Consider the following 24,453-nt stretch of genomic DNA (forward strand, 5'->3'; position numbering starts at 1 on the left):
TAAGTGTCAAAAATGAGAGTTTTTTCGTTTAAATCGCTACAGGTAAAAATAGGGTAATTAAATGTCTTATTTATAATATTTTTCTTTTAGTAGATGAGCCAAGGTTTAAAATGGCATTTTTTCAATTTTGGTCCGATTATTTTTTGCTTCGGATATTGCAAAATAAAACTAAAATTTCGAAAATAAAAAATTTGCTATAACTTTTGCGAAAATGAATTTAGGACTTTCATATTGCACGAAAATTTGAGTTAAACAGTCCATACAATGCACAAGAAATTTTAAGACGATGCGTTAATTAGTTTAAATTTTATTCAATTTGTTTATCCCAAAGAGCTTTTTTTTGCAATATTATTGTTCAGAAAATAATAATGATACAACAATTCTGTGAAAACAATGTGAAAGAGGAATAGTCATGTTTTCAACGCATTTAAAAAATCATTAAAAAGTCATTTTTATCACTCAGAAAACATTTTACTAAAATAGAGTTATTTTTGGCTTAAAAACAATTTGAATAAATTTGTTAATATTGACTGTAGGCTAAAACTATAATGGAATTTGAAAAACTGATATTTTTATACGAATTTTCAAAGAAAAACTTTTTGCCTAGGTTAATTACGGTCAAAATTAGCCACTTTTTTTTAATTTAATTGACGGCTACTTTGTTTATAACAATTAAGCAACCTAACTAGAGCCATTTTGAAGTTAAAGATATATAGGTTATGTGTAAAAGTTTGAGTAAACTTTGAACCTCAACAGAGTGGTTAATAAAGCTTTAAAAATGGCGTCCGAACGGAATTAATTCGTGGTCGGTGGAGGGGAATTACTAAAATACGTGCACTCAAAAAATGAAACTGATTCTGAAAACATATGCTGCGATTAATATCGCTGGAACTTGTTGATGGATTTTGATCATAATTTTTTTAATTTGTAAGTATGTAGTCTTATAGAGCACGTTATGTACACACAACCCCACCTAACATTACAAAATGTTAGGGGGAACTCCCCATATCACTCAGGGATATGAAAAATTGATTACGACCGATTCTAAGGCCTACCGAATATACATATATAATTTCATAAAAATCGGTCAAGCAGTATCGGAGGAGTATGGAAACTAACACTGTGACAGGAGAATTTTATATATATAAATATATAGATGGATATTAACAAATAGGGGTTCGTGATAGAAGAATGAAAATTAAGGGTTGTATGTATTTTTTAATTCTACATCATATAAAATTAAGGTAGATAATTTTGTCCAAAAAAATAAAAAAAAATGTCAGGGGGGCAACCCCCCTTATAATTTATGGGTATCAAAAATAGATTAAAACCTTTTCAACGTCCTACAGGATAAACGTGTAATATTTTATAAAAATCGGCCACGCCGTTTCGGAGTAGTATGGTAACTAACACTGTTACAGGAGAATTTGATGTATATAGAAGTAATTGCGAATTAAATAATAAAAGTGGCTAACTTTGCACCTAATTAACCTAGGCAAAAAGTTTTTTTTGAAAATTCTTATACAAATACCAGCTTTTGAAATCCTAAAGTAGATTTACTCTATAGTCAATATTAACAAAGTTATTCAAATTTTTTAGAAGCCAAAAGTGACTCTATTTTACTAAACTTTTTTCGGAGCGATAAAAACGACTTTTTAATGATTTTTTTCAATACTTTAAAAATATTACTATTATTCTTGCATGTGGTTCCCACAGAATTGCTATGTAATTATTATTTTCTTAACAATAACATTGCGAAAAAAAGCTCTTTGCGATAAACAAATTGAATAAAATTTAAACTAATTAACAAATCGTCTTAAATTTTTTTGTGCATTATATGGAATGTTTGACTCAACTTTTCGTGCAATGTGAAAGTGTTAAGGCCATTTTCCCAAAAGTTATAGCACATTTTTTATTTTTGAAATTTTAGTCTTATTTTGCACTTTCCGAAACAAAAAAGGATCGGACCAAAGTTCAAAAAGTGCCATTTTATACCTTGGCTCATCTACAAAAAGAAAAATATTATAAATAAGATATTTAATTACCCTATTTTTTCCTGTAGCGATTTAAACGAAAAAAACTGCCATTTTTGACCCTTATTTGTTAATAACTAAGTTTCTCGTCCGAACTGTGACGGGCATTTTTGTATTTATAATGTATTAGGTATATAGTACCCAAAAAATCCATTTGCAACCTGGCTGCTCAAGTGTCCCGACAAAAACCTCATTTCTCTGGACTAAATTCCTGTGTTTTAGATGTGATTGTGTGAACGGATATATTGGTCTACACTGTTTAAGAAAAAGTGTTGACTGCGCTACAGCTGGAGCAGAACTTTGTGGACATGGAACCTGTATATCACAAAATAACCAAAACGGCTACAAATGTTTATGTGATCCGGTAAGTACATGTATGTAGTTAAGTTCTTTAGTAATCTATTCCCAAACACTAAGACCATATTCACACGTTTGTGCACAGGTGATCTGATTCTATGAATCTTTCTTCTGATTCTGCTAAGAATGGCGTCTACGAAATACCTTGTTCGAGTTGCCCACGAACATGCATAGGATAGACAAACCGACGAATCAAAAACTGTATTTACGAATATTCTATATATGTAAAACAGCCCGACACTACTTCAGCCCTAGCCCAATATCATATTCAGACAGGTCACAAAATAGATTTCGATTATATTCGAAGCCATCGAAATTGAAAAACGCCCTGACAAACTAAACAAACGCAATGACGCTAAAAGATTGCTGGCAACAGTGATGTTGAGAAAGTAACTATTCGTTACAAAATACTCGTTACTTACGAATACCGAAAGTAACGATTACTATACAGAGAGGCAAATCGTTACTTTGATTACTTTGATTACTCTGATTACTTCATACCAATCGTATCAGAGCGAGTACCTATTTTGATAATTGTATCTACAACAATCGGTTGATATCGGAATCGGACCGGTATTCCACGAGTGTTCGGTATCAGTACAGTTAACTAAAATTTTATCTATGAAGGGCGAAGGCTATGAAGAGTTTTACAGGATTACAGGGCGTTGAGAAGTAGCTGAAACAGAAGGAGGTATATCATTTAACAAAGCATGCACCCAGAAACAGATGTCTATACATACGATTTGTCGAGGTAGATAATTCACACAATTTCACAGATTTTAGTTCCTTTGAAAATAAAAATGCAACACATTAGATTTTAATAATAAATACACACTGTTCTTATTTGCATTTTCATCCATTTTTCTATTGAAAACTTTTTCCTGTTTCACTATTTCCCTAAAAATAATTTATGTTTTCCTAAATGTCTTGGTCTATGTGTATTTTATTGTTATGATCCAATAAATCTAAAATAATATCTGCCTGGGCCAAAAAAATTATTAGAATTTATAAAACAAAAATAATTTTTAATTATTAATTAGTCTGGACAAAATTATGCCGGGCACCCCTTGTTTTTAATAATTTTTAACATAATAGATCCATTATCCAGAATTTCTATCCATTAAAGAGATCGGACGAAATACTGAGAAATGCGATTCTGGATATGAATACCGGTACTCAAATACAAAAGTAATCATAGTAATCAAAGTATCCTACTAATACTAATACAAAATATGTACTGAGAAATGCGATTCTCGATATGATTACTGGTATTCAAATACAAAAGTAACAAAAGTAATCAAAGTAACGAATACTGTAAATGATTACTATATACAAAAGTAACGATTTGTAACGAATACTCGAAAGTGACTATAATCAACATCACTAATGGCGACCGCTGCTTCAGCGAGTCCCCGCGCCAACCGATGGCCTGAGTAGGTGCTTTTATACTGAGAGTATAGAAGCAGAAGTCTTAGAGCAGCTGAAGATAGAGACCAATGGAGAAACATTGTTAGGAATATTGGAAGAAATCACGGAAGAAATCCGAAAAGCACCTACTCAGGCTAAGACTGGTAGTCGCTCGACACTGTGAGGAGTAGGCAGATTGAGACCTCAGTGCAATTTGATCGTTCTCCTAGAGAACCAGACACTGCTGGTACGGCACGAGTGAGGGGGGTAGGCAGATTGAGACCTCGAACTCGAACGGAACCATATCCCTTTTGATAATGGCTCCAAAATGGGTGCCGTGCCGAAACATTGAGTTTTAAATTCTTAACCCATTCGCTCCCTATCAAATAGGAAGGAACTCGACTAGGAGTCATTTTGTTGAACGCCACCTACTGAAGTAACCATATCACTCGCTGGCGCGTAAACAGCATCTGAGTGAAGTAACCATATCACGTGCTGGCCCGTGATCGGCAGCGAATGTGTTAATATACAGTATGTCCCTGTAAGTTGTATCCATATAAAAAACTTTTTTATTATTAATTTTACGAAAAAAAGGTATTCTTTTTAAAAAGGTCTGCATGGTCCAAAACCTAAGATTTAACCATCAAATATCAAATTTTTTGAATATTATACGAGGTATGTCAAAAAGTTTGAATTTCACTCAAGAGTAAAGTAGCTTTATTTTTCACAATATTGAAAATTGCTATTATGAAAAGTTGTTTGGAAATAAACTGTATTCTAGTATGCAATTATATCCTTCTAGTTGAATTTTTTTTTTTGAAAAATTATGGATAACTAACATTATTTTCAGTTATTTTAATTCAGATAACTCTTTTATTATTAATTTTACGAAAAAAAGTAGTTCTTAATAAAAAGTTCTGCATGGTCTAAAATCTAAGATACCACTATCTTATGTCAAATTTTATCAATTTTATACGAGGTATGTCAAAAAATATGAATTTCGCTCAAGAGTAAAATACGTTTATTTTTCACAATATCGAAAATTGTTATAATGAAAAGTTATTTAGAATTAAAAACTATGTTTCAGTATGTAATTACATCCGTCTAATTGAAATATTCTGAACTATAAAGGTACTTTACTTTTGATCTAAATTTATCTTTTTTGACATACCTCGTATAAATTGATAAAATTTGATATAAGATGGTTGTATTTTAAGTTTTAGACCATCCAGAACTTTTTATTAAGAATCACTTTTTTTCGTAAAATTAATAATAAAAGAGTTATCAGAATTGAAATAACTGAAAAATAATGATAGTTATCCATAATTGTTCAAAAAAAATTTTCAATTAGAAGGATGTAATTGCATATTAGAATATAGTTTTTAATTCCAAACAACTTTTCATAATAGCAATTTCCAATATTACGAAAAATAAAGCTACTTTACTCTTGAGTGAAATTCAAACTTTTTGACATATCTCGTATAATATTCAAAAAATTTGATATCTGATGGTTAAATCTTGGGGTTTGGACCATGCAGAGCTTTTTATAAAGAATAACTTTTTTTCGTAAAATTAATAATAAAAAAGTTTTCCATATGGATACAACTTACAGGGACACTGTATATCAATTAAATTATTTTAGGGTTGGACATATACAGGGTGTCCAGAAACTCTACCGACAAACGAAGACAGGAAATTCCTCAGATAATTTTAAGACAATTTAACCCAATTCACCTAGTCCGAAAATGCTTCCTAAGGGAGCTAGAGCTCTTTGAAAATGGCGTCATGTAATTAGTTTTTCTTAAACACCTCCAGAACGCTTCTATTTAGAAAAAAGAAAATTGGTATGCGTATTTACTTTCCAGAAATGAATCGATTCCATCCATTGCAAATTTCTAGTACCGGTCATAGGCGTCCGTTTTGGGTAGGACAACGGTTATTTTATCGCCTACCTTTTTTGTCTTTAATTTTTAAGCATTTTTGACTCTGAAGTATTAAATTGTGAGGTATTCTAGTACTAAAAGGTACTCTCACTTTAAGTCGATAGGATACACCGTTTTCTAGAAAAATGAATTTGAAAATTTTTCGTTCTTTGAATTAAAAAAAAAAAGATTAAAAAAAAACTATTTAGAAAGATGAAAACTGGTACATTTATTTATATTCCAGAGATTAATCGATTTCATTAATGGCGAATTTCTAGTACTGGTCATAAGCATCTGTTTTGGGTAGGTCAACAGTTATTTTATAGTATAACTTTATTGTCATTAATTTTTAAGTATTTTTGACACTAGATTATTCAATTATGAGATATTTGAGTACTAAAAGTTACTCTTGCTTTAAGTTGGTAAAATACATCGTTTTTTTTTAATTTTTTTCAATTTTTTTTCAAATTCCCAAAACTAAAAACATTCAAATCGATTTTTCTAGAAAACGGTGTGTCCTACCCACTTCAAGTAAGAGTACCTTTTAGTAGTAGAATACCTCACAATTCAATAATCCAGTATCAAAAATGCTTAAAAGTTGAAGACAAAAAAGTTATGCGATAAAATAACCGTTGTCCTACCCAAAACGGACGCCTATGACCGGTACTAGAAATTCGCAATGGATGGAATCGACTCATTCCTGGCAAGTAAATATGTATACAAGTTTTTGTTTTTCTAAATAGAAGCGTTCTGGAGGTATTTAAGAAAAACTAATTACATGGCGCCATCTTCAAAGAGCTCTAGCTCCCTTAGGAAGCATTTTCGGACTAGGTGAATTGGGTTAAATTGTCTTAAAATTATCTGAGGAATCTCCTGTCTTCGTTTGTCGGTAGAGTTTCTGGACACCCTGTATAGAGGGCCACTCTAGTAGAGTATAGTTCGCTCAGGTTCATGAGCTCTTTAATCCATTTCCTCCGGTGGATTGGTCCGCATAAGTCCTCTTCATTATCCTCTATAGATTTTCGTGTTTTTTTGCTTTCTCTGTGATCTGTTTCCATTCTTTCCTATTCTGTATTTTTTCTCTCCAGCCTGTAATTTCCATATTAGATATTCCTCTCGCAGTTGATCTTCCCATCTTATTTTCGGTCTTCCTCTAGATCTGTTTATTACTGGCGTCCAATTTGTTATCTGCCTAATTAGTTCATCCACTCCTCTTCTTTGGATGTGGCCAAACCATTTTAGTCTTTGTGCTTTAATGAATCTTTACTACTTTAATTTACTACTTTCATTACTTTACTAATGAATCTTTACTACATCTTCTCCTTCCATTAGATTTCTTATTTAGTGATTCATCATAATTCGTATTTCTCCTGGAGCTGTTTTAATTGGACCATGTATTCTCCTCATAATTTTTCTTTAATATTAGTAATTTTGACTTACTATATTTTGTTTTCGCTTCTGTTTTCATTCACATACACTACTTATTGTTCCAATTTACCAATGGTCACAATCTCGCAATTTTCTACTCGTAAGTTTCCGTTATTTCGAAATTTTCTTATGGAGCAGATTTATCACGTGTTTACTATCACCAGTGGCGTAACAAACCTCTTCAGGGTTTGAGAGTATAAAATCACCTACTCAGGCTAAGACTGGTAGTCGCTCGACACTGAGGAGTAGGCAGATTGAGACCTCAGTGCAATTTGACCGTTCTCCTAGAGAACCAGACACTGCTGGTACGGCACGAGTGAGGGGAGTAGGCAGATTGAGACCTCGAACTCGAACGGAACCATATCAATAATGGCTCCAAAATGGGTGCCGAAACATTGAGTTTTAAATTCTTAACCCATTCGCTGCCTATCAAATAGGAAGGAACACGACTAGGAGTCATTCTGTTGAACACCACCTACTGAAGTAACCATATCACTCGCTGGCGCGTAAACGCCATCTGAGTGAAGTAACCATATCACGCGCTGGCGCGTGATCGGCAGCGAATGTGTTAATATATATCAATATTTATTGAATTATTTTAGGGTTGGACAACAGACGGCAAAACTGCAGCTTGTAATGTAGATGTCAATGAATGTTCACAAAACCATCCACCATGTGCACCCAATGTTGAATGCGTTAACGTCCCAGGATCATTTTACTGCGGTCATTGTCCTCCAGGTAAGCCCATATTAATTTCATTAATAGTTAAAAACATGATATGTTCAAATGAAAAGAGAAAAGTATGTCAAGTAATACAAATTATAGGGAGAGTCCCAGTGATTGGCTGTATACCATTGTTCAAAAACTTAGGTTTCTTCAGTGACATTCTGTTTAGTACTTGAAACTAGTCCACTAGTTCATATATAGGCCCACTATACGTGGGCAGTCCGATAAGTACTTAGCCTACACAAGCAAAAGGAAAATTTTGGAAAAGTGGCAATTTATTTCTCTACATAGACTCCTTTTAGCTCGATACACTTGACCCAGCGATGCTCCAGCTTCTTTAACTCGTCTGAAAAATACCTTTTCTCAAAGTCTGCAAAATATGCTTCGGTGGCGGCGATTACCTCCTCATTCGACTTAAATTTCTGCCCAGCGAGTGTCTTTTTCAAGTTTGGAAACAAATAGTAGTCGTACGGGGCCAAATCTGGAGAATATGGTAGATGGGTCAACAGTTCGTAGCCCAATTCGACCAATTTGGTCATGGCAACGGCAGAGGTGTGAACCGGTGCGTTATCATGGTGGAAGAGCACTTTTTTCTTTTCCAAATGGGTTCGTTTTTTCTTCAATTCGGCGTCGAATCGGCCCAATAATTCGGCATAATAAGGCGGTGTGATCGTTTTGCCCCTCTCCAAGTAGTCGACGTAGATCACACCTTGTGAATCCCAAAAAATGCTGGCCATCACCTTTCCGGCCGATTGGGCAGTCTTCGCCTTCTTCGGAGCACGTTCGCCGGGTGCTGTCCACTCTCTCCACTGTTCCTTGGTTTTTGGTGTATACCAGTAAATCCATGTTCCGTCGACGGTTATGAAACGACGTAAAAATTCCTTTGGATCACACTTAAATAGCGTCAAACACTGCTCTGAAGTGGTCTCACGGTTGCGCTTATTGTCTGAAGTGAGCAAACGCGGCATCCATCGCGCCGACAGCTTTCTCATGCCCAAAATTTTATGCAGGATATAACCTACGCGGTTTTTTGAGATGCCTTCTGTGTTAGCTATCTCGCGCACCTTCAGTCGGCGGTCTGCCAATACAAGATCGTGGATTTTTGTAACGTTATTCTCCGTGGTAGCCATTTTCGGGGCACCTACGCGTGGCTCATCAAAAACTGACGTTCGTCCACGTTAAAACTCATTAAACCAATTTTTGAGAGTTGCCATCGAAGGAGAAGAGTCATCGTACACAGCATCCAACCGCTCTTTGATTTCGCTGCGCGATTTCCCTTCCAAAAACAAGAATCGAATCACCGACCGATATTGCTCTTTTTCCATTTTATTAAAATCCGCGGACACGCTGATTTTCACACGCAATCATAACAATACTATAATTTCGATTTGGCTGAAACTTTGACATTAGTTGTCTACGAGAACGCATTAAATGACAGTACACTTCATTTGCGATAGTGGCGCCATCGGGCGGAGGGGCTAAGTACTTATCGGACTGCCCTAGTATAATATATAGTCTTCAAAATTACATAATTATTTATTAAATTATAATATTGCAATGCGACACAATGTCGATGTTAGTGGATTTTAATATTAATACTCAAAAGCAACATGGCTTTCCTTGCTCGAAAAACTGAAGGGGTACTTGTCAAGACGAGTGACACAGACCGAATGATCGAGTAACTCAGACCGAATGAATTGGGTCTGTGTCACTCGTCTTGACAAGTACCCCTTCAGTTTTTCGAGCAAGGAAAGCCATGCAGCTTTTTAGTAGATATTAGTATTAAAATCCACTAACATCGATATTGTGTCGCATTACAATAGTATGTATAAGTTAATACATACCTAATTATGTAATTTTGAATACTATACAGGGTGTTGGGTAAAGAATGGGCCATAGCTTAACCCTAGATTCCTGAGGTTAAAATAGGTCGATTTAGGCTAACTGACCTAACTTACCATACTAAGTACAAAAGTTGATAATAACCGAAATACAGGGTGTCAAAGCTAAACTTTTAATTTATTTATTTTTGAATATTTCCTGACAGGCATGGGACAACAACACGAAATTTGGTAAGTGCTGCTGGCATTGTACAATCTACTAAATTATGTTAAACAAACGTTTCTGGCTACTACCAGAGGCGTACGACGGGGGAACGTGAATGGTTGGTCCTTTCCAAATTCTATGCCACTGGCGCAATTGCTATTTTAGTGCAATTTTTTTATTCTCCAATACTTTCTATGTAAAAAACATATTCTTTATTTGTAATGATAAAGCCATTAGTTTTCAAGATATTTAAAGCTAAAAACGAAGGAGCATAATACATTAATCAAAATAAGTGCGCTTTTCATTTTTAACTTCAAATATCTCGAAAACTAATGACTTTATCGTTACGAATGAAGAGTATATTATTTGCATAGAAAGTATTGGAGAATCTAAAAATTAAGCTAAAATAGCAGTTTTAGCCCCACGCTTTTCTTTAACGAATGTGTTAGATTTTTCATTTATTTTTTATTTTTTGCTTTTTAGTTGATTTTTTTATAATATTTTTAATTTTAGTCACTCGTAACTAAAGAAAAACGTTTCTTAATTTTTTTTTTCATATTTTTTTATTTTTTACTTTTTAGTCTTACACTTTTCAAACATTAAAATATATCGTCATGTTTATTAAATTATGTAAGTATAGATAGATAGATAGATAGATAGACATTTATTGTTTTTAAAAACTACAGTTTTATAACAATGAGTTTAGTAAGTACAGAATATAACTAACAACTAGTCTAGAACATAAATAACTATTAACAAATTTAAACAAAAGTTAAGCGCTATCACTAACTGAAATGGAGAACTTGTTTTTTTTAATAAACACCAATGAAGGAGAAACTGAAGTACAGAATATAACTAACAACTAGTCTAGAACATAAGTAACTATTAACAAATTTAAACAAAAGTTAATCGCTATTACTAACTGAAATGGAGACTTGTTTTCTTAAATAAACACCAATGAAGGAGAAACTGAAGCTTATTCATTTAAAACAAAAGATCTAAGTTTTATGATATTCCAAATATATATTGAAATTGCTTTCAGAGATATTATAGTTACATTATTAAGACAACCAATAAGGTCGGTGCAATTATTAAGGGGGGCCATATTAACCGGTTTCATTGAACTGTAAATGGGACATTCAAACAGTGAATGTTCAAGAGTTTCCAACTTGTTTGTGTTACAAATAGTACAGATTTCAGATGGTCGTATATGATATGTTATACCATTATAGGTAAATTTTAACACATGGCGATTAGATGTTCGAAGTTGCGCCATGGCACGAATGTATTTTATGGGAATTTGAAATTCCAGATATTTCTGTACTGAGGTATCTACGGATAAATGTTTGTAAATAGTTGAGAATGTTGACATGGAGACTGCTTGAATGTCTTCTTGATGAAGCATATCCATATACTTTTTTAACATGCTTTTCTTGTTTTTTAATAGCCAATCAGAGATGTTTTCATCCCAAGAAAATTCATAATCTAATATTTGAAAATATTGCTTAAACTGTGAAACCCAGTTGTATCTGTTCGTATTTATTGAATTATTTGCTGAAGAAATTTGAAGCTGACGCAGAAAACAAATAAGAGGAAGTCTTAAATCATGCATTTGCGATAGCTTGATAAGCCAATTTAAAGTTAGCTTGAAAATAGTAAAAGAAATTTTTACTCTTCCTGTCTCCAACCTAACAGCATAATCAGGTGTATTGATACTGAGATGTAAAAGTTTTTTAAAGAAAGTTATTTGTATTCTTTCTAACTGGTCAGCATATCTCATTCCCCAAACGGGCACACAGTTCATAACAAGGCTTTGAACTAGCGAATCGAAAAGTTGCACACGAGATGTCCAAGAATTCATTTTGGTTTTAGCCATTAAACCTATCACGTTACCAATTGCGTGTTTTGCTCTTTCCACTGTTGTATCGGCCATTGCTTTAAAAAGTGATGTTGTGGTTAGGGTGACTCCAAGATATACAAATTTGTTAACAACTTCTATTTTTTCATTCTTATATAGGAACTTAACGCCTTTATTGCCAATTTGACCGCTTCGGGCAAATGGAAGAATTTTGGTTTTGCCAACATTTACAGTTAGCTGGTTTTTGTCACTGTATTTTTCTAGATAACTTAAATTTTTACCGAGTTCAACTTCCGAGTCACAAAGAATGACCAAATCATCAGCATACAATAGCATTATTATTTGATTTTGGCTATCAATGGAGATACCTTGTGATCCTTGACTAATAAAAAACTGTTCTATATCCGCAATAAATAAACTAAATAATAGTGGACTCAAAGGTTCACCCTGTAAGACTCCTGTTGAAATATCAAATGGTCTTGTGTAGCCGTTTGGAGTTTTGATGTACATCCTAGCATTATCATAAATGTTTTTCAAAATGGCTATTATTTTAGAACTCACCCCAAGGCCAAATAGCTTTTGCCACAGCAAATGATGGATAATGGAGTCAAAAGCCCGCTTATAATCTACAAAGGCAGCGTACACTTTGCGTTTTTTCAGTCGTAGTTGCAGTTGTACAGCAGAAGTGAGGGTGAATACATTATCAATGCAACCCCTTGATCCCCTGAAACCCGACTGACATTCGGGAAGAACATTATTTACTTCAACCCAATTTCTGAGTCTGTTTAACAAAATATTAGTAAATATTTTTTCAACACAATTAAGTAAGGCAATACCTCTATAGTTTGCTGGATCATCTCTGTTGCCCTTTTTAAATATCATAGTAAAAATGACTTCACTCCAGTTATGCGGCGTAATGGTTGTTTCCAGTATTCTATTAAACATGCCCGTTAAATACAGTATCCAATTATTTGGAAGATTTTTAAAGAATTCATAAGAAATATGGTCAGTTCCAGGTGCTTTACGATTGGGACAGTTATTTAGGACTCTATATATTTCGTCACTGGTTATAATAGCGTCAAAAATGGGATGTCTTGCATCAAAAAAACGGGCATTATGATATAGTTTTGGGGGATATATATTCGAATAAAATTGCTCCCATACGTCTACATCGATAAAAGAAGTATTGTGATATTTCCGAAATTTCCTAATCACTGACCAGAATGTTTTGGAGTCCCTGCTGTTTGCAAGTTGAGAATACAGGTTATGAAAATATATATGTTTTTTCTTTTTAATTATTTGTCTATAGGCTTTTTTTGATGTCAAAAAATTTGTTTTATAGGGGTCGCGGAAGTTATTTGATTTAGCTGTTTTGAGGCTTTGTTTCATGTTGTTTTTAGCTGAGGTACATTCATGATCAAACCATGGAGGACTTTGCCTGATACACGACGGGAAAGATTTTTCTTTACAAAGTTGTAATTGCGAAGCAGTTTCTTTAATTGCTGACATTAGATTATTGTATAGTTCCTGTGCATCAATATTTATAGAAAGAGACGTTTTATTCGAATGTTGCATAGAAATTTTATAGAAAAAGGCAAGGTCAGTATTCCATTGATATATAGTTTTTTTTTGTATAGGAAGTGCTTTTTTGAAACGACTTTCTCGAAAAAAGTCGGAAACGCAAGTTACCAGTATACCAAAGTGGTCAGAAGGGCTGTTATGGTTCATTACACATAAATCTTGGATAATAGGTATTGCACTGTTCTGGATAAATGCTAAGTCAATTACACTATTTCCAGCTTTGCTAATGTGAGTAAATTGTGCCGGTGTATCAGACTCAGTCCTCCCATTAAGTAGACAGAAAGAGTTGGTGTTCATGAAGTCAATAATATGGCGCCCCTTAGTATTTAAAACCATGTCATTGCTTAGACGATACTCCGATAGATTTGTGCCCTCCAGCATCTCTGGCGGAACTTCTCCAATATCTGATATTCTACTGTTAAAGTCACCGCCAATTAGAAGCGGAACATCGAAATGGTTTTCTAGAATTTCCGACAGAGATACTTGAAAAAGTTCTAGAATATACACAATATCTAAGGACGGTTTAAAATATACTGTGCAAATAATAATAGACTCTTCCGAAGGAGAAACCAGTCTGCAAAATAGCCACCACGGTGTTTTTTCTAAAATTACACAGTTGTATACATTTTTATAAAATATGTAGATACCACCGCTTGCTCTGCCCACGGATTTCTCTTTCGAAGCAGGACTACTTATAACATTATAGGATGACAAAACAATTGACAAATTATTACACTCATTAAGTAGCCATGTTTCAGTAAGACATAAAACCGAAAAATCATCGTAATCTCTAACAAATTCATCCAGATTGGCAAATCCTTGACAGTTCCAAAATACTATTTTGAATGATTGCTATTCAGGTACAGATGAGTTTGCCCCACATAAAGCAGGCTTTGAAGTCTTGAGTCCCTTTTCACGTCTAGGTGATTCCTGTTCCTCTCTATCACGTTTGGTTGTTCCTCTTGTAGTAATTCTAGGTATTTTGTTTATGTATCTAATCGTTAAATTTTTCTCCCCATTATCTATACGACTTTGTAGCTCTGTTCGTAATTCAGCTAGATATTTTGACTGGCAAGGTGTCAGATCTTGTTTTATGTATATGTTTGAGTTTGAGTTTTGATTCAGTTTAGATTTATTTTTAAGAACAAAAAGGGCATCTTCACTGGACATCATAGTAACTTTCAGCGGCCTTGGTTTCATATCTTGGCGAGGAAAGCCAAGCCGGCGATGCGAAGCTATTTGTAAGTTAGGAGCTACCTGATTTAATATTTGTTGTGCATTAACTTCATCGGATTCTGTATTTTCTGGAACACCCATGAGCAAAACATTTTTTTCCCTTTGTTTTCTATCAGCCAGCTCTATAAGGATATTTTCGGGAGGAGAGGATTCTATTTTCTGGATTTTAATTTTTAGCTGTTCGTTTTCTCTTCTTAGAACCGCTATTTCCGAGATGCAAGCGTCAATTTTTGTCGACTGAGAATTTACTAAATTATGTAAGTCAGACATTCGAGTGTTACATGTTGCGATAGCGTTACTTAAATTAGCAAGCTGAGCCATAATTGCGTTGAAGTGCATTGTGCTAGCATCTGCTTCTGTGGTACAATTTTGACACTTCCATGTCAACAAGGTTGCAGGTGAAAAATTTAAGGGTTGAGGTTGAGCACAAACACCGTGCCATGTTGTTTTGCATCCAGAACATTCCAGTTTGCTACCATCTGTCGGTGTTATAATTTTATGGCATGCCTGACAATTTAAATCCATTATAGTAATATTAACCGTACTATTAAAGGTACCACTAATTACTTAAGTTTTTGTCTAAGGCAATACTCAAGTTTCAATTAAGTAGATCGCTGAAATGTAGATTGTATTTCTTGTTTAAAAATTGGGTTTTTCTCCTTACAGGTGTGTTTATAGTAAAAACTATTCAACTGTTCTAAGGCAATATTCTGGTTTCGATTGAGTAGAACGTTGAAATGTAAATTGTATTTCTTTTTAAAAATTAAGTTTTTCTACTTACAGTTGTGTTTACAATAAAAACTGTTTAACTTTTAACTTATATTGGTTAAATTCACAAGCCACTATTAAACGATGTTACCTCTACGGCTGCTAGAACTAAACGTCTTGACAAGTACCCCTTCAGTTTTTCGAGCAAGGAAAGCCATGCAGCTTTTTAGTAGATATTAGTATTAAAATCCACTAACATCGATATTGTGTCGCATTACAATAGTATGTATAAGTTAATACATACCTAATTATGTAATTTTGAATACTATACAGGGTGTTGGGTAAAGAATGGGCCATAGCTTAACCCTAGATTCCTGAGGTTAAAATAGGTCGATTTAGGCTAACTGACCTAACTTACCATACTAAGTACAAAAGTTGATAATAACCGAAATACAGGGTGTCAAAGCTAAACTTTTAATTTATTTATTTTTGAATATTTCCTGACAGGCATGGGACAACAACACGAAATTTGGTAAGTGCTGCTGGCATTGTACAATCTACTAAATTATGTTAAACAAACGTTTCTGGCTACTACCAGAGGCGTACGACGGGGGAACGTGAATGGTTGGTCCTTTCCAAATTCTATGCCACTGGCGCAATTGCTATTTTAGTGCAATTTTTTTATTCTCCAATACTTTCTATGTAAAAAACATATTCTTTATTTGTAATGATAAAGCCATTAGTTTTCAAGATATTTAAAGCTAAAAACGAAGGAGCATAATACATTAATCAAAATAAGTGCGCTTTTCATTTTTAACTTCAAATATCTCGAAAACTAATGACTTTATCGTTACGAATGAAGAGTATATTATTTGCATAGAAAGTATTGGAGAATCTAAAAATTAAGCTAAAATAGCAGTTTTAGCCCCACGCTTTTCTTTAACGAATGTGTTAGATTTTTCATTTATTTTTTATTTTTTGCTTTTTAGTTGATTTTTTTATAATATTTTTAATTTTAGTCACTCGTAACTAAAGAAAAACGTTTCTTAATTTTTTTTTTCATATTTTTTTATTTTTTACTTTTTAGTCTTACACTTTTCAAACATTAAAATATATCGTCATGTTTATTAAATTATGTAAGTATAAAACATATGATGTACAAACATGAAAAGTAGTCGGAATCTGCAAAACATTTGAAATTTTATTGTTTATTTATGAAGCATAACGTAGAAAGTGAAATTATGTATAGTTCATATAATTAGCTACAATCTGTAAAAGTTTAAGGTTTCTTCATTGTAAAAAACAAGAGAATTTAAGCATTTTCCGTTAAAATCGTTTTTTTATTTAAACAATTAATAAACATCAAATTTTTTTTTATTGACTGTTCATGTATTGTTCCCAGGAATGCATATGTCTGCAAATTTTCAGTCATTTGCATTGAAGAAACGGCAGTAAAATTAACGTCTACAGATTTGACCCAAACGATTGAACTAAAGAAAAGCGTTTAATTAATACGCCAAAACGAATTCTAATGTTAATTGTAGCACAAAACGTCTCTACCGGTGGTTTTTCTAAGACTACGATAAAAACACGAAATTTTTTGAATTCGAGTTTTGGTTGAAGTTTTGTTTCGTATCGTATTGAAATTTGACACGAATAAGCGCCGATTTTTATATAAACAGACGTTTAAAATTTGAAATTTTATTGTTTATTTATGAAGCATAACGTAAACAATTAACGTAGAAAGTGAAATTATGTATAGTTCATATCATTAGCTACAATCCGTAAAAGTTTCAAGTTTCTACATTGTAAAAAACAAGAGAATTTAAGTATTTTCCATTAAAATCGTTTTGATCAAATACCTTTCTCTTTAGGCATGTGGGCAACTCACTTTTAAAAGTTTCCCTCAGTTTTCCAAATGCTACCCACCCAAGGCCGATTCTTCTCTTCAGTTCATGAGTCTGGTTATCCATGCAACTCGTAATTTCATGTCCCAGGTATTTACATCTATCTACGAGTTCTATTTCTTTCCCACCAATACTGATGTTCTGGTTGGGTACCAAATTTGTCATTATTTTTTTTTTTTCGAGATGTTTATATTTAAACCTACATTTTCTGTAGACACAACGAGTTTCTGTGGCATCTCTCTTGCCATACCTAGATCCTCAGCTACTATGACTATATCATCGGCGAAACGTAAGTTGTTTAGTTATTCTCCATCTATTTTTATTCCCTTTGTCATCCAATCCAAACTCTTGAAAGCAGGTTCTAAGACCGTATTAAAAAGTTTAGATGACATTGGGTGTCCTAGTCTAACCCCCCGTTCTATTTTTATGCGATTACTGTTAGTATGTAATTTGCCGGTGGTTGTTGCCTGTAAGTATATTTTGTATAATAATTTTGTATACCTATAATCTACCCTGCATTCTTTGAGCGCCTGTAATATGTTGCTAAGCTCAACTGTGTCAAAGGCTTTGTGAAAATCGATAAAAATCAGAACTAGAGGTTTATTGTATTCCACTACTTTCTCTATTAGGGTTTTCATACTTTGTAGATGGTCATTTGTTCCGTAACTTTTTCGGAATCCTGCCTCTTCTTTTTGTTGATAAGTCTCTAACTTTCTTTCCATTCTCTTAACTATTATTTGCGTAAATAACTTATATAAATGGCTGAGGAGGCTAATCGGTCTGTAATTCTCTAAATTGGCTTTGTCTCCTGCTTTGTGTAATATAATCATAGTAGCGTTGTTCCAGTCTGTTGAAATATTGGCGTTGTGAAGGCACATATTGAAAAGTAGTTTAATTTTTCAAGTAGTATATTTCCTCCAACTTTTATTGCTTCTAATATTATTCCATCTTCGCTTGGGGTTCAATTATTTTTCATTTTCTTCAGAGCCTGTTTGATTTCTGATTTTGTTATATCGGGCATTAAATCTGATCTTGATTTAATACCCCAGTTTTTACTGTAATTGGAAGTTGCGTATTGTCATCTATTTTTTCTTGATTTGTATAACTCTGTGTAGAACTCTTCGACTATTGTTAATATTTCATCTCTGTTTGCAGTTTATTCTCCAGTTCTGCTTCTTAGTTTGTTGATTTCTATTTTTCCTTTTTGTACGCTTCTCTTTAAAACTTCCATGTTCTTATTTTGCTTTATTGCTTGTTTTGTTTTTTCTACATTGTAGTTTCTTATGTTTTTTCTTATTGCCTTTGTGATCGTCTTGTTTATTTGATTTAGCGCTTCCTTGCTGGAACTGTTATCTCCCTTCATCTGTCGTCTTAGTTCTATAAGGACTTTAGTAGGTTGACTTAGTTTTTCATCTTTTTGGTTTGTTGGACAATATTTAGTTTGAGCCTGCTGTATTCTGATTATTTGTTTGTTCAATATATTAATGTCTGTTGTTGTTGTATCTTTCAATGTATTATTAATATATTTTTCGAACTCCTGAATATTAGTTGGTTTTGACCATTTCTTTGGGTGTTTCTTATTTATCACTTTGAGTCTTTCCTTTTCGATCGATATCATTATTTTAGTTCTTACTAACCTGTGATCACCGCTTGTACTGAACTGGTTTAACACATTTACGTCTTTAAATAATTCTTTTTTGTTTGTTAAGAAATAGTCGATTTCGTTCCTTGCTTTTCCGTCAGGACTTTCCCAGGTCCATCTTCTGTGTTTTTTCTTTTTAAAGAAGCTGTTCATTTGATAGAGATTGTTTTCCAAAAGGAAAGTTAACAGTTGTTTGCCTCTATCATTTCTGCCTTCACTTCCAAAATTTCCCAATATTATTTTAGAGGGGTCTACCTTGGTACCTATTTTGGCGTTGAAATCACTGCCTATTATTAAGAAGTAGCCAGGATTTTCCTTGATTGCACAGGATATTTGGTCGTAGAATATTTGGACTTCTTCGTCTGAATGGCCTGTTGTAAGTGCGTACACTTGAATGAATTTTAGGATATATCTGGTGCTCATTTTGATATTTAAGTAGACCACCCTTGTTGATATTTGGTTTATTGACACAACTTTGTTCGCAATTATTTTGTGAATAAAAAAGCCGACACCTCCGACTGTCGATTCCTCTTCTCCTTTGTAGTACCACAGATGGCCTGATGGGAGTGAGATAAGATTCTCTCCCTTTTTTCTAACTTCGCTGATACCCACAATATCCCAATTCACTTTTGAAAGTTCTTCCTCCATTTCTTCGAATCTTTCTTCGGTAGAGAGTGACCGAGCATTATATGTGGCGATGTTGAGATTTATATTTTTGACGCACTTTAAATGGGGTTGGTTTACACTGGTCGGGTTTTTGGCATTTAAACACCGTGCTTGCCTTGCGTGTTGGTGAGTATTCATATTTATTCCCACGAGTAGCTGGGGACCCTTGTCGATTCCTGTAGAGCCCCGCGTACAGGAACAAGGCTAATTTTCAATGGGATTTCGCCCGATGTCCCAAGGGCATCGTTAGCAGCCGCGTGACGGCGACCATTCAGTTTTTAGCACGATAGCTTCCACCTTAACTTACGGATTTCTTGCATCTGGTTTTCTCCATATTTTGTTGGGTAAGATGGGGAGGGAAAAAAGGTGTATATGGGAAGAATATGTAGTCTAAAGAAATAGAGTGATCCGTCTGCCTTCGAAAACATAATCGCCATTCGGGGTCGGAAAAAAACAAGAGTTAGCCAAGAGAGGTTGATAGAAAAGATTAAAGACATTTCACTCAAGACAAGTTGAAGAAGAGTAAAATGTGAAGGCCCTTATGATCCCCAGGTTCGTTTCATAAGCGTATGAGTATTGGTACGGTTTGTGTTCCCGCTCACACTGCGGGGTGTTGACTACAGACTGTATGGCTCCTCCAGCATGCCATACCATGGACGGTAAGGTTCACGTCATTTTTACAATGTAGACACCCTAAACTCCATGGCCTGACTATAATATTAGGATATATTCTTCTTCTTCTTCTTCTTGTGCCACTCCTGTCGGAGATTGGAAATCATCAAGGCTACCCTGACTTTGTTTACAGCTGACCTAAAAAGTTCATTAGTGGTGCAGCCAAACCACTCTCTCAAATTCCGCATCCACGACATTCTTCTACGGCCTGGATTCCGTTTTCCTTCTATTTTTCCTTGCATTATATTTTGAAGTAATGCGTATTTATGACCTCTCATCAGGTGACCCAAATACTCGAGTTTTCTTCGTTTTATCGTTAATAAAATTTCTGGGTCTCTTCCTATCCTTCGTATTACTTCAAGATTTGTGATTCTTTCAACCCAACTTATCTTCAGCATTCGACGGTAGCACCACATCTCGAAACTTTCAATATTTTTTATGTTGTTCTGTTTGAGAGTCCAGGCCTCTACACCGTATAATAGCGTGTTAAATACGTAGCCACTTAGCATTCTTAATCGTAGAGGGATGCTTATATCTCTGTTGCAGAAGAATTTTCTCATCTTTATGAAGGTGGCCCTGGCAATTTCGATACGTCTTTTTATTTCATTGTTTTGGTCTCCAGTTTCGTTTATTAAAGTTCCCAAGTATTTATAACTTGATACTTTTTCAATTTGAATGCCGTTTATACTAATATGTGCTGGTTGTGTCATGATTTTACTGAAGACTATATACTTGGTTTTTTTGATATTAATGTTTATGCCATAATTGTTGCAAGCAATATTTATGTTTGTAAGTAATCGTTGTAATTCTTCTACTGTTCTTGCAACTAGTACAGTGTCGTCTGCGTATCGAATATTATTTACAACCTCTCCATTGATTACGATTCCTTCATTTGCTTGCAAAAGGGCTTCCTGACAGATGCTTTCACTATATACATTAAATAGCAGTGGTGACAAAATGCATCCCTGTCTTACTCCTCTACGTATTTCTATTGCTTTTGATATCTCGTTTTCTATTTTGATGTTAGCTTTCTGATTCCAATATAAGTTGAGAATTATTCGCAGATCTTTATTATCTATGTCTTTTCTTTCAAGAATGTCTCTTAGCCTATCGTGGCGTACTCTGTCAAACGCTTTTTCAAAATCGATAAAACATGCATGTACTTCTTGACTAACGTCTAGGCATCTTTGTGTAAGAACATTCAAACCGAAGAGAGCTTCTCGAGTACCTAGTCCTTTTCTGAACCCCATCTGTGTATTACTAATATCTGACTCCAACTTTTGATAAACTCGGTTGTGGATGATTTTTAGAAATATCTTTAGTAGATGGCTCATTAAAGATATTGTTCGATGTTCTGAACATTCTTTTGCATTGGATTTCTTTGGCAGTGTAACGAATGTAGACAGCAGCCACTCTTGAGGTATAATACCAGTATTGTATACTGTGTTAAATAAGTGCAATATTATACCTATTGATTCATCATTCAAGAGTTTTAGTAATTCAGTAGGAACCTCATCGGGTCCATTTGCCTTTCCAGTTTTGGAATTTCTAAGTGCCATTTCTACTTCACATTTTAGGATTTCAGGTCCCGTTTCACCATTTACCTTTTCAATGTTATTTCTGTTGTCCTCAAACAATTCTCTTATGTATTCACTCCATCTATTAATTTTTTCTGTTAAGTCTACAATAATATTTCCGTCTTTGTCCTTAAGCAAACTTATTTGATGTCTTCTTTGGGTTCCTGTAAGTTCTTTTACTTTTTTATGTATATTGAATGTGTCATACTTTCTTTCATAGTCTTCCATTTCTACACATTGTTCTTTAATCCATGATTCTTTGGCCTTCTTTATTATTTGCTTTATGTTCTTATCAAACTCTCTGTATTTTTCTGAATTATTCTTCAATTTGCGTCTTTCATCCATTAGTTCTAGTATGTCTGGTGTCATCCACACCTTATGTTTCTTTGGAGATTTGGTTAGGTGTTTCTTTCCCGTAGTTCTTATTATAGTGTTTATATACTTCAGTTTTTTATCTATGTTGTCTGTTCTGCGGATTTGGTTTTCTGCTACACTGAGGTCGGTGTTGATTTCTTCGCGCACTGTTTGTCGTCGGTGTTCACTTTTAAGCTGACTTAAGTCTAACGTTGCGATGATGGTTTTTCTCATTTTCTTTGGTCTAGCTTCTAACACAGATACTACTGGATTATGATCCGAACCTATATCAGTTCCAGGGTAAGTTTTAGTAGATTTCACGGCATTACGGTATCTTTTTGTCACCATTATGTAATCTATTTGGTTTCTGATTACTTTTTATTGTGTGTGTTGAGGTGACGTCCACGTATACAGTCGCCTTGGGGGTAATTTAAAGAATGTATTAGTTATTATTAAATCTTCGCTTTGACAAAACTGAACTAAACGATCACCCCTTTCATTTCTATTACCTAAGCCGTATTCACCGACATTTTCTCCAACTTTACCCTGACCTACCTTGGCGTTCAGATCGCCCATTACTATGTTAATGTGCTGTCTCTTTGTTGTTCTCATCACCTCTTCTAAGTTATTATAGAATTGTTCTATTTCCTCTTCGTCTTTGTCTGCTGTAGGAGCGTACACTTGTATGATGTTTATTATGTTCTTCTTATCTTTCAGTTGTATTAACATCACGCGCTCTGAGAATGGAGTAAAATTTGCTACAGCATCTTTCCATTTTTTTTTGAGATGATGACTCCAACTCCGTATCGATGGGTTGTGGTGTCACTTTCGGCATAATAAAACATACCATGATTAGTTGTGGGGCATTTGCCATTTCCTGGCCATTGTGTATCGCTTATGCCTAATATGGCATATGGGATATATTCTTAAGGACTGCTAATCTTCGTCGGCAGATACCACCATGAAGAAGAATGTTAATTACTATATTTGTGAAAACTATGGTGCCACAAACATATTTTTAGAGCAATATTTCATATTTTAACTTTTAAAAGTTTCTTCTTCATCCTAAAAGGTTGTTTTGATTTTAGGTTTTACTGGAAACGGCTATCACTGTACAGACATAGATGAATGTGTAACTAACAATGGAGGTTGTAGCATGAATCCACTTGTGTTATGTCTAAACACTCATGTAAGTAATAGATTATTTATTGTAGTTGTGAGGTATGGCTAAAAGAAAGAAGATCTGACTGGCTACGCTGAGAGCAACGGAAATGAATTTTTGGAGAAGAGTAGCAGGAAGATCGAGAAGATACAGGATTACCAACGAACGCATTAGTGAAATAATGGGAATCAAACGAACAATCACCGATGACTTATCGACAAAACAACTTATCTGGTTCGGACATATACAAAGAATGGATGAACAACTAATATCGAAGGAAATACTAAAATAGCAACCAAAAAAGAAAGGGAAAACGAGGTAGACCGAGAAAAAGTTGGAGCGAAGGAATAGACAAATAACTGAGAGAAAGAAACATAGAAGAGAACCTATCGAACAACCGGACAAAGTGGTGATTGAAACTCAGCAAACGGCGGAGAACGTTATAAACCGACATGTAGTAGTAATAGCAAATAGGAAATAACAAATAACATAATATTTACAGCAACATTAAAGTTTGGAAACTTATTTACGGTTTTTAGATGTTTGAATTTTTTGTAGGGATCCAGAAGTTGTGGACCTTGTCCTTCAGGATATTTAGGAAACGGTATGTCTTGTACCTATCAAGGTGTATGTAATATCAACAATGGAGGTTGTCATCAATTGGCTACTTGTTCTGATAGTTCTAGTAAGTATTTTATAATTTATTTAAGCTTTGTTGTTTTCCATTTTAAAACGACTTCTCTAATTTCTTGTTCGGTAGAGAGTGACGGATAATTTTCATTCATTTGAACCATACCAGCATCAATCTCATCTTCATGATTATCATTAAGAAGTTCTTCAAAATGATTCGCCCATCTGGGTTTGAATTCTTCTTCACAGCTGTTTATCTGTTGGTGGAATCTTCTTGAGTATTTTGTATTATTGTGGTTAACAGTCTCGTTTAGAACGTTTTCAGATTCTTCTTTATTTTTTCTTCTAAATGTTCTTTTTCCTCTCGTCGAAAGTTTTGATAATCTTCGTGATTGTTTACTGCACTACTCGCTGACATGATGTTTGGGTGGGATATAACGTGAAGATTCTTGACGGAGTGAGCTGTGCAGAGGTATGTATGTATATCCCTCCCAGTGTCATGTGAACAGAATTTATTGTCCTAACGCGACTTTTTAAAGTG

At 34.2% G+C, this 24,453-nt stretch overlaps 1 protein-coding gene across 1 annotated transcript in view; it reads left to right on the forward strand.

Moving 5' to 3' along the window:
- Positions 1-24,453, forward strand: part of LOC126878468 (cubilin-like) — a 447,168-nt gene that overhangs the window by 47,840 nt on the left and 374,875 nt on the right. Inside the window, exons 5-8 of the mRNA XM_050641213.1 lie at positions 2,256-2,397; positions 7,750-7,885; positions 23,209-23,309; positions 23,841-23,967. Coding sequence (XP_050497170.1) covers positions 2,256-2,397; positions 7,750-7,885; positions 23,209-23,309; positions 23,841-23,967 — 506 coding nt within the window. The remainder of the gene's footprint in view (positions 1-2,255; positions 2,398-7,749; positions 7,886-23,208; positions 23,310-23,840; positions 23,968-24,453) is intronic.

This window comes from Diabrotica virgifera, chromosome 10 (assembly GCF_917563875.1).
Source record: "Diabrotica virgifera virgifera chromosome 10, PGI_DIABVI_V3a".
NCBI classification, from domain to species: domain Eukaryota; kingdom Metazoa; phylum Arthropoda; class Insecta; order Coleoptera; family Chrysomelidae; genus Diabrotica; species Diabrotica virgifera.